General features: G+C 41.0%; 1 protein-coding gene across 2 annotated transcripts; it reads right to left on the bottom strand.

Annotated features, from left to right (window-relative positions):
- On the bottom strand, positions 1–23,366 carry LOC308583206 (uncharacterized protein). Of its 2 annotated transcripts, none has more exons than XM_081186983.1 (4): positions 23,236–23,366; positions 15,191–15,289; positions 12,846–12,969; positions 1–74 (listed from the first exon to the last, which is right to left on the bottom strand). In XM_081186983.1, the coding sequence occupies exons 1-4, from the start codon at positions 23,291–23,293 to the stop codon at positions 56–58; spliced, it is 300 nt and encodes a 99-aa protein (XP_081043109.1). In that variant the 5' UTR covers positions 23,294–23,366; the 3' UTR covers positions 1–55. The 2 variants fall into 2 exon arrangements, with proteins under 2 accessions (XP_081043109.1, XP_081043108.1); XM_081186982.1 differs by lacking the exon at positions 23,236–23,366 and adding an exon at positions 22,748–22,841.

The following is a 23,366-nucleotide window of genomic DNA, read 5'->3' as shown; positions in this document are numbered from 1 at the left end:
CCTGGAGCAACCAGAAATGACAGGATGAAAACCACAGAAAGAATAGACAAGATCTTCATGGCAGGATGTTGTATCTTAAAAGAGAGGAGGGAACAAGTGTTAAGGGTTTCAGAACTTACAGGGTTAAAGAGTTCTGAGTGACGTTCTGAATGACGTCTCACATTCTTGAGGCGTGGTTACAGACACATTCGGGAGTGGTTTTACTCTGAGTGTTTCAGTCTGTGTGTGTCTCGTACGCAAGGCGAGAGAGAAGATGTGTGCTCTCTCACCGGGAGATTTATGATTGTTATGCTACACGAATAAAGACTTGGAGATAAGAAAGGCCGTCTGCGTTAAGCCTGATTTATTACCCACACTCTGCATCGCTTCTGTCCGCTGTATTCGCTTTGCTAAGCCAGCCAAAGAGGGCAGAGAGGACGTTTCCGTGATTGGAGGGAGCAGAGGTGCACAGCGAAAGCATGCAGGACTCCATGTTGGCCCTCTTGGCGGCCATAGGTTATGGGTCATTAGCCAGAGCTTTGAAGCTGTTGCAGAAGGAACGTCCCATGTGTGGGGGAAGCCAGCTGTGAAGACGCTGGGGCCAGCCAGAGCTTCGCTTTCTTTGATGCTGAAAGGAGCTCGCTGGGAGGAGAAGCCGATCTGCCGGGAGCCGGAGGAAGCTACTGCCATTGTTCGTGAGTACGCTTAGCCCTGGGGGAGGAGATGGCTCAGTCCCAGGAACATGGCTTTGAGCTTAAGCTGCCATGTGAGAAGCTGACTAGCCAAACGTGGCTGGAGTGGAGCTTTCAAGTAGAGTTGTCTTTAGTCGGAGCCAGGCTGTGGGAAATGGTCCAGCCGGTGTCTAAGGCAGCTGGGACGGTTGCAGAGCAACGTGAAGCTGAGAAGCGTGTGCTTGCATTTTTGGCTGAGAACGTGAGTGCTGATCTGAAGCCTATTGTTCTGGGGGCAAGGAAGCCAGAGGCCGCTTGGCTAGCGCTCCAGGAAGCTTGTGAAGCTGGAGGCGGAAGCAAGGGCCGGGAGATGGCTGCATCAGAACAGGAGAGGCAAGATGGCGCTGGCTACCTTCGTGAAAGCCGGTGCACAGCTGGGAAAAGCTGTGGGGCCCCTGAGGGGGGCGAAGGCGCTGTTGCTGCTACGTTTGCAGAGTCTGAAAGCTGCGTGGGTGCTGCAACGTGTCTGCGTGATGGGCCTGGAAAGAGGCAAGCTGCTGGGAGCCCTTTACCCATCAGAGGGGGTGAAGGGAAGGGGCCTGGGAGCCCTGTGAGAAGTGGGGGGGCAGTGAGCAGTAAAAGCTCAGAGAAGCCTCTTTTTCCAAAGGCTGCCAAGAGTTGTTTGCGTCGTGAGCCGAAGCCTGGGAAGCCGGATAGAGCTGAAGGCTTCAAGGTCAGCCACCTGCTGCAGAGGGAGATAAGTGCTGCAGAGCTGTCTGGAAACGCTGAGATAAGTCCAGTCTTCAGGACAACTGAAAAAGTTGCGGTTACGGAAGCTGCCAAGGACAGGGGCAGCGGGACGTTTGTTGCCATGGCAACGCTAAAGGACAACTCCAGCAAGGACAGGGTGTTGCGCTGGATAATTGATTCAGGAGCGAGTCATCACCTGATTGGAGCGCCACCTGCTGGGGAGCTGCGGAACTGCAGGGCTGTTTCAGCTGGGAAAACTGTTATGTTTGCTAATGGGTCACAAATGCCAGTGTCTAACGTTGCAAATGTTTATGTTTCCTTTTTGCAGGCGGAGCTAGAGGTCTACGTTGTGCCAGAGATGCATTGTTGCCTGTTATCTGTACCTGCTCTTGTAAAGGAAGGGTACAAAGTTTGCTTTGAAAATGATGTCTGTTCCATTTTCAGACGGGGGAAACAGCTTGTCAACGTGGAATGCAAGAACAATCTCTTTGTTCTGGAGACACCTCTGGAGGGTGGGGGGAATGCCGGAAGAGCACAGGCGCAGTGTGCTAGTGTTCCCAGCCATGATTCATATGTTCATCTATGGCACAGGAGAACGTTTCACACCTGTTTGGAAGATGTTCAAAGGCTGCCCAGCTGCACTAAGGGTTGCAGACTCAAACCGCGTGGGAGATCCCTAGAGTGCAGGGCATGCAGAAAGGTAAAGGTACAAAAGTGCAGTTATCCCAGGGTGGAGAGGGTAACCACAAAGCCTTTTGAGCTTGTACACACAGACCTTGCAGGACCCATGGAGTGTCAGAGTCTGGGTGGGGCCAGGTTTGTGCTGACGCTGACAGATGATTTTACTCAGAATGGGTGGTCTTTCTCACTGAGAACGCAAGGGGAAGCGGCGCAACTGACCAAGGATTGGGTTGCGGAGGTGGAACTAAGGTTCTCCACCAAGGTGCAAAGGTTCAAGAGCGACCGTGGGTCACAATTTACTGGGTCTGCTCTGAAGGAGTTTTTCAAGCAAAAGGGAATTTGTCACCAGGTGACGGGTGCTAAGTCTCCTCAAGAGAGAGGCGTGTCAGAGCACAGGAGTGAAACACTGGCTGAAGCTGTCAGGGTTTTACTGTGTGACTCTGGGCTGCCTCAGAGCTTTTGGAGTGAAGCTTGGAAATCTGCCAGCTTTGTCTTTAACAGATCCTACAACCACGTTGTAGGTGACACACCGTTTTTTCTGTTGCACCAGAAAAAGCCACAGGTGCATTTCTTCCATGTGTTTGGTTCCAGGGCTTCAGTGCCTATACCAACAGCTCAACGGAAGGAAGGTGGTCCAAGGTACCAGGAAATGATCTTCTGTGGGTATGATCCCGCGACAAATGGGTGGAAGTTTGCATACCCAGGGGGTGATCAGACCAAGCTGCTGGTCAGTAAGCATGCTGAGTTCTGTGAGCAGAATGGTTGGTCAAGACTTAATGATGGTCCTGACGTTCTCTCAGAATGTCTATCTGATTCTGAGGAGGAAGGAGAGGCAGAGGCTGAGCCTGTTGCTGAGGACCAGGTCTCTGATGAGGGTCAAGCACAGGGGTGGGTTTCTCCACAGGTTAAGAGAGAACCCAAGAGTGAGCCTTCATCTCCTGTTAGCAAAGTGCAGAAGGCCCGAAGACGCAGCAAGTCAGAAGGGGAGTCTTCTGAGGTAGGAGACACGCTTGCTGATCCCAGTGGGTCAGGAGGAGCACCTGAGGTTGTGCTCCGGTGGTCAATTCGCACCACAAAGGGGATTCCACCTGAGAGGTTTCAGGTCACCAGTGCGTGGGTTGGTTTCGCACAGTGCGATTCTGGGAGTGTTGAAGGGGTTCAACAGTTGCCTGGGACAGATGCCAGAGGAAGGCAAAAGGCAATGGGAGGTGAGTTGAACTCAAAGAGGTCTGTAAATAGGTGTTCACAGTTTCCCTCAAGATGCAAGACGAGAGGGGGTGTTAAGGGTTTCAGAACTTACAAGGTTAAAGAGTTCTGAGTGACGTTCTGAATGACGTCTCACATTCTTGAGGCGTGGTTACAGACACATTCGGGAGTGGTTTTACTCTGAGTGTTTCAGTCTGTGTGTGTCTCGTACGCAAGGCGAGAGAGAAGATGTGTGCTCTCTCACCGGGAGATTTATGATTGTTATGCTACACGAATAAAGACTTGGAGATAAGAAAGGCCGTCTGCGTTAAGCCTGATTTATTACCCACACTCTGCATCGCTTCTGTCCGCTGTATTCGCTTTGCTAAGCCAGCCAAAGAGGGCAGAGAGGATGTTTTCGTGATTGGAGGGAGCAGAGGTGCACAGCGAAAGCATGCAGGACTCCATGTTGGCCCTCTTGGCGGCCATAACAAGAAGCTAAAGTGAGACACACACTCTTATTTTTCACCTTCAGTCAATAATAATTCCCTTATGGACACCACTTAAAGCTCTTTGAGCAGTTTATATATCTTGCTAAATGAATGAATAATAAACATGCATGGAGATCATGTAGGGGTATGTGGAACTCCCGAATACCTTCTCCCAAGTAAGTGTTTCTAGAATTGCTGCCTAATAACACAGCCCTATACATATATTCCGAAGCAAATACCTTTGCATTGAGTGGGACTGATTCACAAGCAAGCTGCCAAAACATTGGAGGCTGAGTACCACAGAACTCAATAGAACAGCATCGTGAGATGCTTAATTACAGAATGTAGCAGCTGGACTGCTGGTGGGGGCAGACAGCCAACAGCATGTGACAACCTGCACTGCCTGTCTATATGCTACTAGGCTTGTGTGTTGCTATACAAAGCCCTGGACAACTTATATCCAGGATAATTTTACACACCACCTCTGATCTCAGAGCAGTTCAGTTTTCCAGGGAGTTCCAGGCACACTACCCATGTTTCCTTCTGGGAAATGAGGCATAGCAGAGACTGTGGTGTCTTTATGATTTATGGTTTATTTACACACATATATAACCTGATGGAGGTTTCTTCCATAGCCGCAGCCTTGTGACTGATGAATGAGTTGTTTAGACACCTAGCAGTTCGAAAGCACACCAGTGCAAGTAGATAAATAGGTACCGCTGCGACGGGAAGGTAAACAGTGCTTCCGTGTGCTCTGGTTTCCATCACAGTATCCCATTGTGCCAGAAGTGGTTTAGTCATGCTGGCCACATGACCCAGAAAGCTTTCTGTGGACAAATTCTGGATCCCCCAGCCTGAAAGCAAGATGAGCACCACAATCCCGTAGTCGCCTTTGACTGGACTTTACCATCCAGGGGTCCTTTACCTTTACCGTAGTGCTTTTGCCTGGCTAAAACGTGTTCTAGAATTATGATAATGCTTTTAGCTTATCTAGATGGGGAATAAATAATATGATACAGTGGTGCCCCGCAAGACGAATGCCTCGCAAGACGGAAAACTTGCTAGACGAAAGAGTTTTCAGAAGACATCTTAAGGCAGCCCTGTTCAGGGAAGTTTTTAACGTGTGATATTTTACTGTATTTTTGGTTTTTATGGAAGCCGCCCAGAGTGGCTGGGGAGGCCCAGCCAGATGGGCGGGGTATAAATAATAAATTATTTGTTGTTGTTGTTGTTGTTGTTGTTGTTGTTGTTGTTGTTGTTGTTGTTGTTATTCCGTTTTGGAGGTGCTTCGCAAAACGAATCTCCTATGGGCTTGCTTCACAAGACGACAATGTCTTGCGAGTTCCTGCTTTTTTCCCCCTCCCCCCCCTTTTTCTAAGCAGATAAGCCGCTAAAAGCCTCTAAAAGCCGCTAATAGCGCTAATCCGCTAATCCTTCAATGGGCTTGCTTCGCAAGACGAAAAAAACCGCTAGACGAAGAGAATCACAGAATGGATTCTTTTCGTCTTGCGAGGCACCGCTGTACTAAATCAACATCCCCTGCTACACCCATTTTTGCTTCTGTTCTCAAACACTACTAGCAGGTGTCCCCTGAAAAGTTGGTTTCCAACAGAAAGTTGGTTTCCGAGGAAATGTTGTCCTTGGACTGAAAAAGTTTCACCACCCTTGGTTTAACGTGTGGGTTATGTGGCCATTTTATTCCATTGGATTATATGAATAGAGCTTGTTATTGATCTACTTTTAACTCCCCTTTTTAAGGGGGTAGGAAAAGTTTCTTTTATCTCATCAAGGAAAGCATAGAGTAACTGAGTTGGAGGATTGTTTCAGAACCATGAATGATAACAACTCCCACAGGGACGCCATGGCCTCAAATTGGATGTGGGTATCATTGGCTGCTGCGTTAGAGAAGCACATCCAGGAACCGTACAGAAAAGCCAGTAAGTTTGTCACATTATCATAAACCATGTCACAGAAAAAGGTCATACAGCTTTATTATGATGGAAGGATATAAGAAGGGGATCTGAACTGGAGAGTAACAGGGTCTGCCTGGATTGGGTGAGTAGCTACAGGCAACACTTAAATTAGAAATGATCTGAAATTACATTTCTGTCTCATTTTTCATTTTAGGATTTTATGGTCTCAGACATTTTAAATCAAGGAGAAGCTCAATTACATTCAGGTTTCTCCCCTCCCCTTGTGTTTGGACTTTATGGTCTCAGCAATTTAGATCAAACGATTAATTGTTGTAGGCACTTGCAGGGGGATTGAAATGTTCTGACAGTTTATTGCAGAATTTTGTGGAGTTTCTTGGAAATGCATTTATTTATAGAAGTATTTATATGTCACCATCTCATAAAATATGTGCACAATGAAACAAAAGACAATTAATAACAATGTGACATGATCATTGAAGGTGACTATGGCCAATTAAGAAAATTTAAAGAGTTGCAAAGGCTTGTTGACATAAAAAGCTTCTCAGGAGATGCCTGAAAGTCAATAGCAAGGATGCCTGCGAAATCTACCCTCGGAAGTGTTCCACAGAACAGGACTGGTGACACTAAATACTTTTATTTGAAGCCAGTCAGACCTCGGTAACATGGAGGACAACTAAGAGCACTGCTCTCAATGCTCTCAGTGATTGAGCTGGGAAATACAGGCTCTGGCAGCCGTTATGAGTCTGTGGGTGCAAGGCACCCTAGATTCCAGATCAAGCAAATGTTAGGATTCAATTAAGGGTTGAATGTTAAAGCTGGTTTCCTTCTAAGGGTGATAGCCTGGGGATAATGATTAAGACAACACAGGATCAAAAGACTAAATGTGTAGAGGCAATTGAGTGGGGCCCTATCTCGCTCTGCAGATAAAAGCCAGGGGATTTGAATACAGAGTTGGAAGATATTGTAGGTAGAAGCTTTGTGTAGCTAGTTTGGTGTGATGCAAGCAGGGAGAAGGAAAGAAACAAGCTGCAGAGAGTCATAGCTGCTTGCTGCTGGATCACAATAACTCAATACCCTCCAACATTTCTCCGATAAAAATAGGGACATCCTAAGGAAAAGTGGGACATTCTGGAATCAAATCAGAAACTGGGGCAGCTTCTCTTCCATCCTTGGGGAGGCTGCACCGAGATTAGAGAGTGGGGTGACACACAGAGCTTTTTCCAATTTGCATCTTAAAGTCCTTTGATCAATCGGATTAGGTTGAAGTAATTGGTAGACTGTGACTTTGTCTGGGCTATCTTGGATATATTCAATTTTTCCTACCACCTCCCCCCCCCCTTTGTTTGCCCTTTATATTGGTGGGTGTTTCTGCCCCCCCCTTCTTTTTTCCGGTGCATTAGGCAAATAAAGAAGCGGCCAAAGAGATTTTGTATTGAGCTGGAGCTTTTGTTTTTCTATGCCCTGAAGTCAGTTTAACAAAGAAATTGAAAGTAGATTTCGTATTGTGTGTGAATTGTCCCCTCAATGTTTGTTTTTTAAATCAGTGGAAAGTTTTGCTTCCCTCCCCCCTTTCTTTCTTTCTTTCTTTCTTTCTTTCTTTCTTTCTTGTGCATTAGGCACATATAGAAGCAGCCAAAGAGACTTCATTTTGACTATTTGAAAAAAAAACTTATTGGTTTTTTTCTTTATTTTCATCCTACATCCTGAAGGCTGCCTAACAAAGAAACCAAAAGTGGAGAGTGAAAAGTTAAAAATAGTAACGGCTTTTGTTTTGAGAACTTACTTGGTTGGCAAATAAGCAAGCGGTTGCATACAAAACAAGGGAAGGTGAAGAAGTAATTTGACCACTGATACCATCTAGTGGCTAAGAGGGAAATTGCAGTTCTCTTTAGTTTGTGGGTTGTTGTTTTTCATGTCCCTCTCTGCTTTTATAGAGTGGGCGACATCTATTGGCAGTTTCAAAAACTGCAATTCAGAAATTAGGATTTTAAAAGTGTCTAAGACTTGAAAAAAATATAAGTTTATAAAAAATAGCAAAATGGCAACAAAAAAGGGAGGGGCTGGAAAGGAGAGCTTCAAGGCAAGACCCAGAATCTAGTAAAATTTTGGAAATGTTTGCTGAGATAAAAAGGGACATAAAAGATAGTGGAAAAAATATAGAGAGTAAACTAACAGCTATGAAAAAGAAAATTGACCAATCAGTGGCAGATTTGATGGGACAAATTAGAGAACTGTCAACTAAATCATTGGAATTAGGGGAAACTGTACAAGATGTTAAGATAAAAATGCAAGCTCTGGATGATGCCATTAGAAAAACACAAAAAGAAGTGAAAGAGATGAGAAAAGATGGTGAGAAGGTTAAAGCAGAAGTTGCAGAATTGGCCAAATTACAAAAGGAGACCTGAGATTCTTTAGCGATGATGGAAGTGAGGCAAAAAGAACGTAATTTGAGATTTAGAGCAGTACTGGAAGTTGCAGGAGAGTTCATTAAGACCAGATTGATTGTGGAATTAGCAGGATGGTTAAACCCGCAGGAAGAGGAAGTGAATTATGCAATTGAGAATGAATTAGGGATAAAATTGTTGTTGCCTCTAACGGTGACAGCTACCATGGTGTTTATGTTCTAATAAATTCTTATATCTATTCCACACCCCATAGACTGATTTTCGAATTATGTCGTTCAGAAAATCTTTATGGATTTTTACCTTCTCATACCATAAATATGCATGCCACCCAAACCTATTGTCAAATCCTTCCAGATCTACTAGATCTGTATTTTTTAACAATATTCACTCCCTTAACCAGCATAGGCAAGAAGCTTCATAGTACAATTTCAAATCTGGCAGGGAGAAACCTCCTCTTTCTTTAACAGCTGTAAGTAATTTAAATTTTATTCTTGGTTTTTTCCCTTGCCAGATAAATTTTGTAATTACTTTTTGCCACCCTTTGAAATTAGCTACACCATTTATAATTGGGCTTGTTCGAAATAAAAATAGCATTTTGGGTAACACATTCATTTTGATCACTGAAATCCTACCCCATAGGGATAGCTTCATTCTTCCCCACACTTCTAAGTCTCTTTTGATACCATTCCATATAGGTGTGTAGTTATCTTTAAACAAATACATATATTTTTGGTGTTAACTAGACTCCTAAATATTTAACTTTTTTACCACTTCAATACCTATTTTTTGTTGCAGTTCGTCCTTTAAATGTTGGTCCATATTTTTAACTAGAATTTTCTTTTTCTTTTTATTTAATTTAAAATCTGTCACCTGTCCAAATTCTTCTATTCTTTCTAGTGCTTCCATTGCACCAGTTAATGGGTCCTCTACTGTTATAACTAAATCATCCGCAAAGGCTTTCAATTTATATATTTTTCGACTGACACAAATTCCTTTAATATTATCAGTTTTTCTCATATCTCTTAGAAGGACTTCCAGGACTGTAATGAACAATAATGGTGATAACAGACAACCTTGTCTGGTGCCCTTCATAATTTCAAAATTATCAGTTAACACACCGTTTACAATAAATCTAGCTTTTTGATCTGAATAGATTGCTTTGATCCCTTTTTATAAAAAACTGTCCCATTTCCATTAATTCCAGGTTTTCTATAATAAATTCCCAATAAATATTGTCAAAGAGCTTCTCAGCATCTATAACTATTAATGCTGCTTGCTTGTCATTCCTGCTAGTCAGATATTCTATTATATCCAGTATATTTGTTACATTATCTTTCATCTGTCGACCAGGAAGAAAGCCAGCTTGGGCCTCATGTATCATATCCTTTAACACTCTTTTTAGTCTCTTTGCTAGTATACTTGCAAACATTTTGTAATCATTTAATAGCGAGATTCGCCTGTAATTTTTGTCCTGAAGTAAATCTACATCCTGTTTTGGGATCAATGTTAATAAATGCCTCTTTCCATGTCCCTGGGATATCTCCCTTTTCTAAAATGTTATCCATGACCTCTTTCAACGGTCACAGCATAATTTGGCTTAATTTTTAATAACATTTTGCAGTAAATCCATCAGGTCCTGGGGCCTTTTCAATTTTTAAGTCTTTAATTCCTGTTTGTATTTCTTCTAGTGTTATTGGTTCATTCAGTCAGTCTTTTTTCTCTTTCAGAATTTTTTCGCACATTTTCTTTTTTAAATTATTTTTCGATTCCAACTACGTTTTCTTTTCCAGCTTTATATAATTGTCTATAGAAATTTTTAAAATTCTTTTTTAAATTATTTTTCGATTCCAACTACGTTTTCTTTTCCAGCTTTATATAATTGTCTATAGAAATTTTTAAAATTCTTTCTAATCTCTTTCAGATTTTCAACTAACTTGTCTTTGATTTTAATCTTATTAATTGTGTTTTGGCACTGTCTTTTCTTTAATTGCCATGCTAACAATTTTCCTGGTTTATTCTCTAATTCAATTTTTTTCTGTCTCATCCTCTTTATTTTCCATTCAGTCTCCTGATTTATAATCATTGAGAATTGTGTTTGTAACATCTTAATATTTTGTTTACCTTTTGTAACACTAGGTTTACTGATTAATGTCTTTTCATTTTCCATAATATGATTTAATAATTCTGATTTCTTCTTTTCTCTTATTTTTTCTTAAAGCTATTTTGTTGTATGGAAAAACCTCTCATTACACCTTTGCTTGCATCCCATATAGTACTAATTTTTGTCTCTTCATTCAGATTAATTTTGAAATAGTCTTTTAAGGTTTTTTGTGCCTTTTCATTTATTTCCTGATCTACCATTCAATCTACCATTCAATCTCCATCAAAAAGTTGATTTATCTATTCCTCTTAATTAAAAAAAATGAATTATGCTCCAATAAAGTTTTTGGTTGAATTTCTACTTTTGTAATCCTTATTGCTAATTCGCTGGATATCCAAAAGTAGTCTGTCCTTCCAGCTGATTGATTAGGCTCTGAGAAGAACAGGAATTGCTTGTCCAATGGGTGTCTTAATCTCCAAATGTCTATTAGATTGCAGCTTTCTACCAAAGAGAAGAAAGTCTTAGGTAGTTTCTCCTCCTTGGATTCTGTTTTTCTTTTTGATCTGTCCATTTCCAATGAAACCACCCCATTTAAGTCCGCCATTATGATATTTTTTATCCATATAATCTAAAAGTTTCTTGTTCAATGATTTATTAAATTCAGGCTTTGAGCCATTTGCTGCGTAAATTCCAACTATTATTAATTTTTTGCCTTCCCTCCTCATCCTTGAAGATCTGCCATGCTTCATATCTATCTCTAATACACAAAACCACACCTCTTTTTTTACTTTTATCTCAAGATATAAATTCATTTCCTATTTTTTGTTAATTAATTTTTTTCTGTGCTTCCTTGCCACGTTTCTTGTAAACAAATAATGTTCAATTTTCTCTTCAATAAAATTTGTTCAATTTTTATTTCTTTTAACTTTATTATTTATTCCATTAACATTCAATGTCCATAATTTCATAGCCATTTCTGTTTCTAATTACAGTTTTATTATATAGTCTTAGGACTGTGCATCTTCTTCTTCTTCTTCTTCTTCTTCTTCTTCTTCTTCTTCTTCTGCGGCTACGGCTGCTTCCGATTCTGCTTCTGTTTATTTGAATTTTGAGGTATTCTGTAATGAGTGTAATTAGAATTGGAAAACGTATAAATTGCAATGATATAAAGGTTAATTTCAAAAGTCATGAGGCAGGAGGGAAGGAAGTTGAGGGCAGTAAAGTGGATAATGGGGATGTGAATGCATAATATTAAATGGAAAATAAATTTTATATATATATATATATATAATCAAAAAGAAACCGGTGTAGCTTCTCTAAATCAGGGACATCCCAGGAAAATAAGGACACTTGGAGGGCCTGTGAGTAACAATGTGGAGTGAACTTTAAATTTCTTTTGAAATTCTAAGTAAGTAAAATAATAATACCAGAACATTGCAAGAGGCACTACTGATATCTGTAGAACTATTAAAGGTGGAACCCAAGATATTTCCTGTAAAATATCATGCGGAACAACAGAAGACCACGCAATTGCAAAATTGTTCGTCTGAATGTCAAGAGTTTTTGGCTTTCAGAGAGAATGTATGAAGAGAGCAGAGGGTTTGCACATAAAAGCCCGACCATAGTATCCCAGCCCACAAAGCAGACTTTCATAGTGTAAAAGCTTGAATGGCGCTTCAGATTATATACAGCTAGAAACCTCCATGTAGTCAGGAACCCAGCATTACCAGGGTTCCGGATGATGTGGAAGTTTCTAAGTGCACTCTTCTGAACATGCTTAGAAGCCCCTTTATGAACTTTTCCTTTAATGTTGCAAAGTCAGCTTAGTGCATGTGGAATTGGGGCCCTGGCAAATGGGCTTGCTTCTGCATCCTTGAACATTTACCCACTCCCACATGAAAACATGCAAATTGGTTTAATGTTTTAAAACTTGAAAGCGGAGTTAACAAAAACTCGTAATATGGCCATGGTAACTCTGTTATTGTTTTCACAGGATGAGAGTCTACTATGGGAGGAGGTATTGGCTGGGGAAGTTTTGGCCGAGGAGGTTCCAGCTGAGGACATATTGACCAAGGAGACATTGGATGAGGAGGTTATACTATTTCCATTCTGAAATGGAAAATAAACATGTGACCCAAGCTAAAGATGCACCTCTTTTATCCTGACCTTTGACACCTGAGAAACAGACCTTAGGTGTAACATATAACTCTGGATTATTATTATTATTAGATAGATAGATGAGAGATGAGAGAGAGAGAGAGAGAGAGAGAGAGATGATATAGATGATGGATGGAAAGAAAGAAAGAAAGAAAGAAAGAAAGAAAGAAAGAAAGAAAGAAACTATTGGCTCTAACCCCAAAGATTTGCTAATAATTAAATCAACCAAAAAGAGGAAATGATAGCCTCTCCAAAATTATTTAGTCTTCTTCAGGCCTTTGAAGCAAATGTGTGAAAAGAATAGTGAGGTCACACATTCAATTCCTGCAACCTAGATCACTGTCTGCATAGAAAACTTGCATGCATTTAGTTTGGAGTCCTGAACAGAGCTTCAAATTATGGTCAGTAGAATACAGGTAGAAGCATCATCATCATGGACTGCATTGTTAGGCTTCTGTTCTTACGGAGTTTTCCACAATATTTGGACTTACACTTTTCTGCAGCAATATACACCTTTCAAATTGCTTCGGACAAACTCCCTTGTCCAAAAACACACCATCTTTATGGAGCTGCAACCATAATTATTGCATACAGAGTTGGTCAGAGATTTGGGTCCTGTGGAACAGCAAAATGAATTTATTTATTTTAAAGCCATTTTGTATACCTGATTAGGTCTACTAAAAGCATACATTATAAGTAAAACCCAAATCTCTTCTCTCTCTCTCTCTCTCTCTCTCTCTCTCTCTCTCTCTCTCTCTCTGTCTCTCTCTCTCCCCCCCTAAGTTTTTATACCCATTTTGCAGTTGTGTTACATAAGCAAAATCATATTCAACAAGCAAAAAAATTACAACTCTCCACTCTGGAGATAACTTCACGCTTGTGATAATAACACTTCCCACACAAAAATGGTGAACATTTCTATAAAGAGGAAATACAAAATTATTAATATTATTTGAGTATCATCTGAAACGTGTGGAGGAGGGCAACCAAAATGATCAAGGGAGCTGGGTATGTTTAGCTTGGAGAAGAGAAGACCTAGAGGAGATATGTTAACCATCTTCAAATGACTCAAGGGCTGTCACACGGTAGAGGGGGAAAGCTTGTTTTCTCCTGCTCTGGAGGGTAGGAATTGAACCAAAGGCTTCAAGTTACAAGAAAGGAGTTTTGAATACACAGCAGGAAAATCTTTCTGAAAGTAAGTGTTCAGCAGTGGAACAAACTCCCTCGGGAGGTTGTGGACTCTCCTTCCTTGGAGGTTTTTAAGCAAAGGTTGGGGTGGCCATTTGTCTTTAGCTGAGATTCCTGCATTGCAGGGGATTGGACTAGATGACCCTTGGGTCCCTCCCAATTCTATGATACTATGAAATCCATGTCTTCAACTTTCTGGTATATTTGTAAGGACAATAAAACCCCACTGCCCTTCATGTGCTTTATTCTTCCTGCCAGTTGCAACATGTGTGTTAGCTTTTCAGTGAGGCCTGTATACCATACTAATCTATACCAAGATTTTAAAGTAGCCCTTTTAAGAACTTTCCAGAAGTTCTTGACAACTGTATATGCTACTACCCGAAGAAATCCAATTAAAGGTCCTGATTTTGATTTATAAGTAAGTTTGGTAATGTGGTGGGAGTGTAAGGTAATCAAAACCTTTTGGAAAATGATATATAATGAAATGAAAAAAGATGTTTAAAATAACCTTTCTTTAAAAACCAGAAGCTTTTTTATTATGAATTATAGGTACCAAATATCAACAGCCTCAGATATGCAGATGACACAACTTTAATGGCTGAAAGTGAGGAGGAATTAAAGAACCTTTTAATGAGGGTGAAAGAGGAGAGCGCAAAATATGGTCTGAAGCTTAACATCAAAAAAACTAAGATAATGGCCACTAGTCCCATCACCTCCTGGCAAATAAAAGGGGAAGGCAGTGAGAGATTTTACTTTCTTGGGCTCCATGATTACTGCAGATGGTGACAGCAGTCACAAAATTAAAAGACGCCTAATTCTTGGGAGGAAAGCGATGACAAACCTAGACAGCATCTTAAAAAGCAGAGACATCACCTTGCCAACAAAGGTCCGTATAGTTAAACCTATGGTTTTCCCAGTAGTGATGTATGGAAGTGAGAGCTGGACCATAAGGAAGGCTGATCGCCAAAGAATTGATAATTTTGAATTATGGTGCTGGAGGAGAGTCTTGAGAGTCCCATGGACTGTAAGAAGCTCAAACCTATCCATTCTGAAGGAAATGAGCCCTGAGTGCTCACTGGAAGGACAAATCCTGAAACTGAGGCTCCAATACTTTGGTCACCTCATGAGAAGAGAAGACTCCCTGGAAAAGACCCTGATGTTGGGAAAGATTGAGGGCACAAGGAGAAGGGGATGACAGAGGATGAGATGGTTGGATAGTGTTCTCGAAGCTACTAACATGAGTTTGACCAAACTGCGGGAGTCAGTGGAAGACAGGAGTGCCTGGCATGCTCTGGTCCATGGGGTCACGAAGAGTCGGGCATGACTAAACGACTGAACAACAACAGGTACCAAGATTCCAAGGGACCAGCAAATAATTTTTATGTACGTGACAACAGCCGCACAGATGTTGCTAGCTCAGAGATAGAAGAGAGAAACAATTCCAACCAAGGAAGAATGGCAAAGTTGATGGACTAGGCTGAAATGGCAAAATTAAATGGAAGCTCAGAAACAAAGAGGACAAGAACTTCAGAAAAGAATGAGGAAAATTTATAATAACTTTAGGAGACCATTATAAGCAGATGAAAACATTAGCAGGATTTTAACCACACTTGCAATGTAACAAAAAAGCCAGTTCAGTAATAATTACCTGTTTCATAGCAGCAATATAAACCTCTTAGATTGCTTCCAACATAATGCATTGTCCAAATGCATTCCTTCTTCATGAGGTTCCTATCAATTATGAGTCCTGCGGAACAGCAAAAGAAAAGAGAAAACAAGTTAAAATTAAGCCTTTTTGCGTAACTAATCAGGGCTACTTCAAGCATACGTTAATAAGTAGAACCCAACAATTTCACTCTCCTTTTGGGGGGGGCTAACCTTTTATTGTCATTCCGCAGTTGTGCTACATAATCCAACTTGTTATCGGACTTCCGGAGGCGGCGCGTTCGGTAATGGCTGCCTGCTCCTTGTAAGGAGAGGGAAGCTCCGCTGAAAACGGGTCGTCCGCTATGGCGAAGCGGAGACCCACTCAGGAAAACCACAGGTGGCGGAAGCCTGTGGTCTCGAGACCCAGCGGGCGCCAGAAGCAGCCCCCAAAACGTTGAAGGGACCCCGTAACGGGGCTCCGGATCGCGGAGGGGGTAGCGGCGCTGTGGGTCGTTTCGCAGTCAACGGAGCGAAGCCGCGTTGCTGTTGCCGGTCAGCGCTGACCTTAATTCCTGAATCCTCCAAATTCGGAAAGTTACAACCCGTGAGTAATTTGGACTTTACAATTTTAAGACTTTAAAGACTTTCAAACTTGGAATTTGGCTGAAAGCGGAGTGACGATAAACAGGAAGTCCGTCTTCCGCTAACACTGAACTTGAAAGCAAAGAGCAGGAGGAGTGGAGATTAAGACAGATGCTTTAACCAATTGATCTGGCACCCTTTTGAATTACTTTTTTCTGTGTGGATAAAAGATTTTAAGTGGCTGTTTTTCTGACTTATATGGAGACAAGGATACCCTTCTTCTGCTGAACCAGTGGATTACAAATTAAATAAGAACCCCAGGTGCTGGAGCTGCCTGAGTAACTGAGCATCAGTCTGCAAACCTGGATACTTTGAATTTAGACTTTGAGACATTCTGAGCTCGAACTTGCTACTTTGAAACAACTGTTGTTTAAGCACTTTTAGAAACATTGTTTTGTTTAAAGAATTAACTCTGCCAAAACTTATCTTTGTGGAGGTTTTTGGACGTTGAATCAGTTATATTAGATATATAAATTTGAATTGGATTTGATTTCTCTCTAAAGACATTTCCAGCTCCCTCTAGAGGATTTTGGAACTACAGCAGTGACTTTTGTTTCATTTTCCTTTCTCGGCCTCCTGCTTGACTGTTGCACCTGGGCCGCTGCTTTCTCATGGGAACAACTCAGTTGACCTTGGTTTTTTGATAACTTTGGAATGAGTGGAACAAGAAAAAGGGGAAGAACCAGACAAACAACTTTAACCTTATCTGCAGCCTCACAGCGTAGATCATCTGTGCCTGCGTTGCCTTCCACTTTGCTTCCTGAGGTAGAGGCGGCCTCCCTGTCACAGGCAGGGGAGGGAGAAACAGAGGAATTACAATTGGAAGATATGGCCTCAGGAGCAAGTGGTTCTGTTTTAGAAAAAAATTTTGAAAAATTGGAGGCCTTGGATAGAAAGGTTGACTTGCAAACAGCTAAAATTGACCAAAATACAGAAAGTTTGAATAAATTAACTGGACAAGTTGCACAAAATGTTCAATCTATTGGAGAATTGAAGGAGGCTGTAGGTGAAAATCGGAAACTGGTTGAGGATACTAGCCAAAGACTGGGAGAGCTTGAAAAAGAAGTAAGACCACTCAGCAAACAAGTTGGAGAACATCAGATCTACTTTTCTATGACAGAATTGCGGAACAGGGAGGCCAACTTGAGGATACGGTCAATACCAGAAGTGGAAGAAGACAACCTAACTGAGTTCTTGACTAAAGAATTTTCCAAGTTCTGGAATTTAGAGGAAAAAGACTTTAAAATAGTATCTGCTTTCAGGCTTGGAAGGCTTAGAAGGAAAGAGAAGCCCAGAGACTGTCTGATAATACTGAGATCTAAGGAGGAAAGGGATAAGATTTTGGGCCTACACTACGGAAAGTCACTGGACATTTTGGATAAAAGAATTGAAATTTACAAGGACATTCCTAAACAATTGTTGGACCTTAGATCTGACTATTCGGAACTAGCAAGACTGCTGAGGAGTAACTCAATTATCTTCAGGTGGGAGTTCCCCCAAGGACTATCTTTTACTTTCAGAGGGAGAAAGAATAAAATTAGAACACTGGAGGATAGAGACAAGTTTTTGGCGGCACACGGAGAAGATCTTCACAAAGGACTTGGAGTACTCCCAGGGCCCGAATCTCCGGGGGAGCCGGCACCCTCGGACCCTCAAGAACCGGAGAACAAGGTACCACCCCAGCAAGAATAACCAGACTTATTCAGGATGTCTCTGCAACTTTTGAGTTGGAACATAAATGGCTGTAACAGTCCGGAAAAAAGGAGAAAAATCTTTCATATATTAAAAAAGGAACAATTGGACATTATCTGCTTACAAGAAACACATGTGATTAGGCTCCATAGAAAAGTGTTAATAAATAAAAGACTTGGTCAGGAATTTATATCGTCGGACAAAGTAAAAAAGAGAGGTGTGGTGATTTACGCAAAAGAGAGCCTTTCACCTAAATTTCTGTTTAAAGACGAACATGGAAGAATTTTGGCAATAGAAATACAATATCAAGGAGAAAAAATTTTGATATTAGGAATTTATGCTCCAAATGAAGGGAAATCGGAATTTTATAAGAAGTTGCATGAGACTATGCTGGATTATTTGGACTACAACAACATCATTATGATGGGAGATATGAATGGGGTTGTATCAACTAACATGGATAAGTCACAGAATCAAAAGGTTACTAAAGACGGAAGACTACCAAAGACCTTTTTTGAAATGACAGACAATATGGACTGGATTGATATTTGGAGGGTGAGAAACCCTTTGGGAAGGGAAGGAACATTCTTCTCTGAAGCCCAACTGATCTGGACAAGAATCGACCAAATATGGATAACTAGAGGTCTGGCACCCAAGATTAGAAAGGTGGAAATCTGCCCAAAGACATGCTCCGACCATAACGCACTGAGAATGGACATGACATTGATCCCAACCGGTTCCTTCAGATGGAAGATGAATGATGGCCTGTTTAGAGATCAAGAGATTGTAAAGAAGGCCCAAAAAACTTTAAAGGACTATTTTGAGATTAACATGAACACTACGGTGGAAAAAAGAACTATCTGGGACGCAAGTAAGGCCGTGATGAGGGGGTTCTTGATACAACAGAATACTATAAAGAAAAGGAAACAAAATGAAAGGAAGGACAAAATCCTGGAAAGAATTAAAGAGTTAGAGAAGAAGTTAAGATCTAATCCGAAGTCCTAGCCGACTCTGCGAGAAATTAAACTTCATCAAGCGCAATACTCTAAACCAGGAAATAGAATGGAAGATCAAAATAATGAAACAAAAAACTTTTGAATCGGCTAACAAATGTGGAAAACTGCTAGCTTGGCAGTTGAAGAGGAGACAAAAATTAAATACAATAACAAGTTTAGAGATTGAAGGAAGAAGTATTCAGAACCCCGGAGAGATCAGAAAGAGTTTCCAGAGATATTTCAAAAAATTATATACTCAAGGGCCACAAGACGAAACAGAGATGAAACGATTTTTGGAGAAAAATGGACTAACAAAGTTGTCAGAAGAAAACAGAACAATCCTGAATGGCAAAATAACACGACAAGAGATTGAGCAGGCCATCCAGAACATGAAACAGGGCAAATCGCCAGGGCCAGATGGGCTGACCTCCAAGTACTACAAGATACTGAAAGACTACCTGATACAACCATTGTTGGAGGTCAGCAACGAAATTATGGAGGGGAAGAAGGCGCCGGAATCGTGGAAGGAAGCTTTTATTACGCTGATACCAAAGTCGGAAATTGAAAAGACACAACTTAAGAACTACCGTCCCATCTCCCTTTTAAATGTGGATTACAAAATATTTGCAGATGTTTTGGCAAGTAGATTCAAGAAGGTTTTAAGCGAAGTAATTCACAAAGACCAGGCAGGCTTTCTCCCAGGCAGACATATGTCCGCTAACACAAGGAACATTATAGATATATTGGAACTTTTGCAAACAGACATAAATACTAAAGCAGTTTTAATTTTTATAGATGCGGAGAAGGCCTTTGACAACATATCCTGGAAGTTTATGAAGGGGAATTTAAAGGAAATGGGAGTGGGTTCGGGGTTCGAGAATGGGATTGATGCAATATATTCGGAACAAAAGGCCAAATTGATAGTTAACAATGTGGTTACAGAAGAGTTTAAAATTGAAAAAGGTACACGACAAGGCTGCCCGATTTCCCCGCTACTATTTATCTCGGTTCTGGAAGTGCTCCTGAATATGATTAGAGGGGACGGGCTGGTGGAAGGGATCCGGGTTGGAGGGAAACAATATAAACTTAAAGCGTTTGCAGATGACCTAGTTTTGACACTACAGGAGCCAGAATCTAGCACGAAAAGAGTACTACAACTGATTCAGGATTTTGGTCGACTGGCGGGATTTAAACTAAATAAACAAAAAACTAAGGTCTTGGGGGAAAACCTGACAGATACTGAGTCGGGACGGTTTCAGAGAGAGACAGAATTAACTGTGGTTAAGAAAGTGAAATACCTAGGGGTAAACATAACAGCAAAAAATTTGAGTCTATTTAAAGATAATTATGAGAAATGTTGGTTGGAAATTAAGAGAGACTTGGACAGTTGGTCAAAATTAAAACTTTCATTGTTAGGCCGAATAGCTGCCATCAAGACGAATGTATTGCCAAAAATGTTTGTTTCAGACTTTGCAGATTGTAGACAAAACGGAGTGCTTCCGGAAGTGGCAGAAAGATATTTCTAAATTTGTCTGGCAGGGCAAAAAGCCCAGAATTAAGTTCAAGATACTAACGGATGCGAAAGAAAGAGGGGGCTTTGCCCTGCCAGACTTAAAATTGTACTACGAAGCCGCAGCGTTCTGCTGGCTAAAAGACTGGCTACTTCTTGAGGACACGGATGTACTGGATCTGGAAGGTTTTAACAATGCATTTGGATGGCATGCATATTTATGGTATGATAAGGTTAAGATCAATAAGGCCTTTAAGAACCATATTGTCAGGAAAGCAGTATTCAATGTCTGGATAAGATACAAAGACTTACTGGAGAATAAAACTCCGAGGTGGCTGTCACCCATGGAGGCTAAGGCCCTAAAAAGAGCCAATATGGAGGCCAATTGGCCAAAATATTGGGAGATATTAGAAAGAGATGGAGAAAATTGGAAATTGCAGAGTTTAGAGAAAATAAAAGATAAAGTGCGAGACTGGCTACACTATGCTCAGATTAAAGAAGTATTCAAGAATGATAAAAAGTTAGGATTCCAGGTGGAGAAATCGAAGTTGGAAACAGAACTGTTAGAACCTAAGACTAAAGTACTTTCAAAAATGTATAATTTGCTGGTGAAATGGAACACACAAGACGAAATGGTTAAATCGGCAATGATAAAGTGGGCACAGGATATTGGGCACAATATTATGTTTGAAGATTGGGAAAGGTTGTGGACCACTGGGCTGAACTTCACTGCATGTAATGCTTTGAAGGAAAATGTAATGAAAATGATATACAGATGGTACATGACCCCAGTTAAATTGGCTAAGATATACCATTCGTCTGATAATAAATGTTGGAAATGTAAGGAAAATGAAGGAACATTCTTTCACCTCTGGTGGACTTGCCCTAAAGTGAAGGCCTTCTGGGAGATGATATATAATGAGCTGAAAAAGGTGTTTAAGTATACCTTTACCAAGAAACCAGAGGCCTTCCTCTTGGGCATTGTCGGCCAGAATGTGTTAAAGAAGGATAGAACATTTTTTATGTATGCAACAACGGCAGCAAGGATATTGATCGCTAAGAATTGGAAGACTCAAGAACTACCCACCCTGGAAGAATGGCAGATGCAGCTGATGGACTATATGCAGCTAGCAGAGATGACCGGCAGAATCCGAGATCTGGGAGAAGAGAGAGTTGAAGAAGACTGGAAGAAATTTAAGATTTATTTACAAAAACATTGTAATTTGGCGGAATGTTGATAGGGATGCCAGAATAGAAATAATTGTCTATCACTAAACTAGATTTAAGTTTAACCATATTTTAATGACTGAACCTAAAGATTTACCTACAAAATGATAATTTGCTTGGAAATAACTTTATAACGATGCAAGTGTGTGGGGGAGGTGTGGGGGAGTCCAAAGTTATGATGAAAAGAGGTTAAATAACTAATGTTGTTTTACTGAATATGCCTTTTTGTATTGAAAAACCTTAATAAATATATATTAAAAAAAAAATCCAACTTGTTATCAACAAACAAAAAAACTACAACTCCATACTCTGGAGATAACTTCACCCTTGCGATAATAGTAGTTCCCACGGAATAATGGCAAAGATTTCTATAAATAGGAAATATAAAACTACTACTGTTATTTGGTTATCATGAAATCCACATGTCTTCCACTTGGTGGCATATTTATAAAGACAGTAGACTTTCACTACCCTTCAGCAAAAGTGTCCTTGTGTTTTATTCATCTTGCCAATCATAATGTGTGTGAGCTTTTCCGTGAGGGCTGTATGCCATACTCATCAATACAAAATAAAATAAAGTTGCCCTTTTAAGAACTTTGCAGAAGCTCTTGATGATCATATATGCTACCACGAGAAGAAATCCAGTTAAAGGTTTGTCAGTAAAGTCCTGATTTTCACTTGTAAATAAGTTCAGTAGTGCCGACTCAAATATTCCACTTGGGGCTGGTTCACACATGCACACAATCTTTGGCAGACAATGGGAATGATGGTATTAGTGTGTGCAAAAAGGACAATGCAGAACAAACAAGGTGAATCACACCTTCATGTTGCTTCATATACCGTATTTTTCGCTCTATAAGACGCACCAGACCACAAGACGCACCTGGTTTTTGGAGGAGGAAAACAAGAAAAAAATATATTCTGTATCTCAGAAGCCAGAACAGCAAGAGGGATCGCTGCACAGTGAAAGCAGCAATCCCTCTTGCTGTTCTGGCTTCTGGGATAGCCGCGCAGCCTGCATTCGCTCCATAAGACGCACACACATTTCCCCTTACTTTTTAGGAGGGAAAAAGTGAGTCTTATAGAGCAAAAAATACGGTAATTTCAATGGTAAAAATTGTCTATGGCTTGCATGAGTAAAAAGCTGCTAATTCAGTTCACAGAATCTCCTGTTTTAAATATGTGTCCGTACCTAAAGCCTACGCCTTATGATTAAACAATACCACCACCCCCAGTGCAAAATAAATGATATTGAACATCACCAGCATCCTACAAGCAATTGCTGACATGGGAAGAGAAGTAAAGCAAGGTGGAACTCTTGCTCCTGGGTGATGCTGAATCTGTTGTGCTGGAAAATTTCTCCACAGCGTCCTAAACTCCTGGTCTGCAGCTAATTTTAAGCAGAATTTTGTCTCCATGAAGAAGGAATACAACTTACCGCACCCACAGGCTCACTCCTGAACCAAGTCCCAGACAAAAAGACTTCTCTTACCTTCTTTTCCATAGGGTGAGCAGCCATACTTTCGTATAGCCCTCCCAACAGACAATGAGTCTTGAACCGGGGACTGTGTCTTTGCTTTCATAAAGCACAGGAGAACAAAATAAGAGGTGCATAGCAGGGGAGAGGGGTTCGGTTCTATGATGGGATTGAGAAGGGAAGCCTTGAGAGGTCAGATTAGCCTCGCCAGCACCACTAGTCTCCAGTTCTTTATCCCTATCATACTTATTGTTTAAGAAGCTTGTATAGTGGTATCTCAGGTTACAGACGCTTCAGGTTACAGACTCTGCTAACCCAGAAATACTACCTCAGGTTAAGAACTTTGCTTCAAGATGAGAACAGAAATCATGCTCTGGCAGCGCGTTGGCAGCATTAGCTAAAGTGGTACCTCAGGTTAAGAACAGTTTCAGGTTCAGAATCGACCTCCAGAACGAATTAAGTTCTTAAGCCAAGATACCACTGTATGTCTGTGTATGTCTTACCTGCAGCAAGAAAGAGACCCCCAAAAAGAAGTATCGAAGCAAGGTAAGAGTTCCTCATGGCACCTCAATGCTGATAGAAAAAGAGAAAGAGAGATTCTAAGATATGAATGCCAATATGCACTTCCAGTTCT

Source organism: Podarcis bocagei (assembly GCF_964188305.1).
Source record: "Podarcis bocagei genome assembly, chromosome: 3".
Lineage (NCBI taxonomy): Eukaryota > Metazoa > Chordata > Lepidosauria > Squamata > Lacertidae > Podarcis > Podarcis bocagei.
The sequence above is the reverse complement of the archived record's forward strand: the minus strand, read 5'-3'. Positions and strand labels throughout refer to the sequence as shown.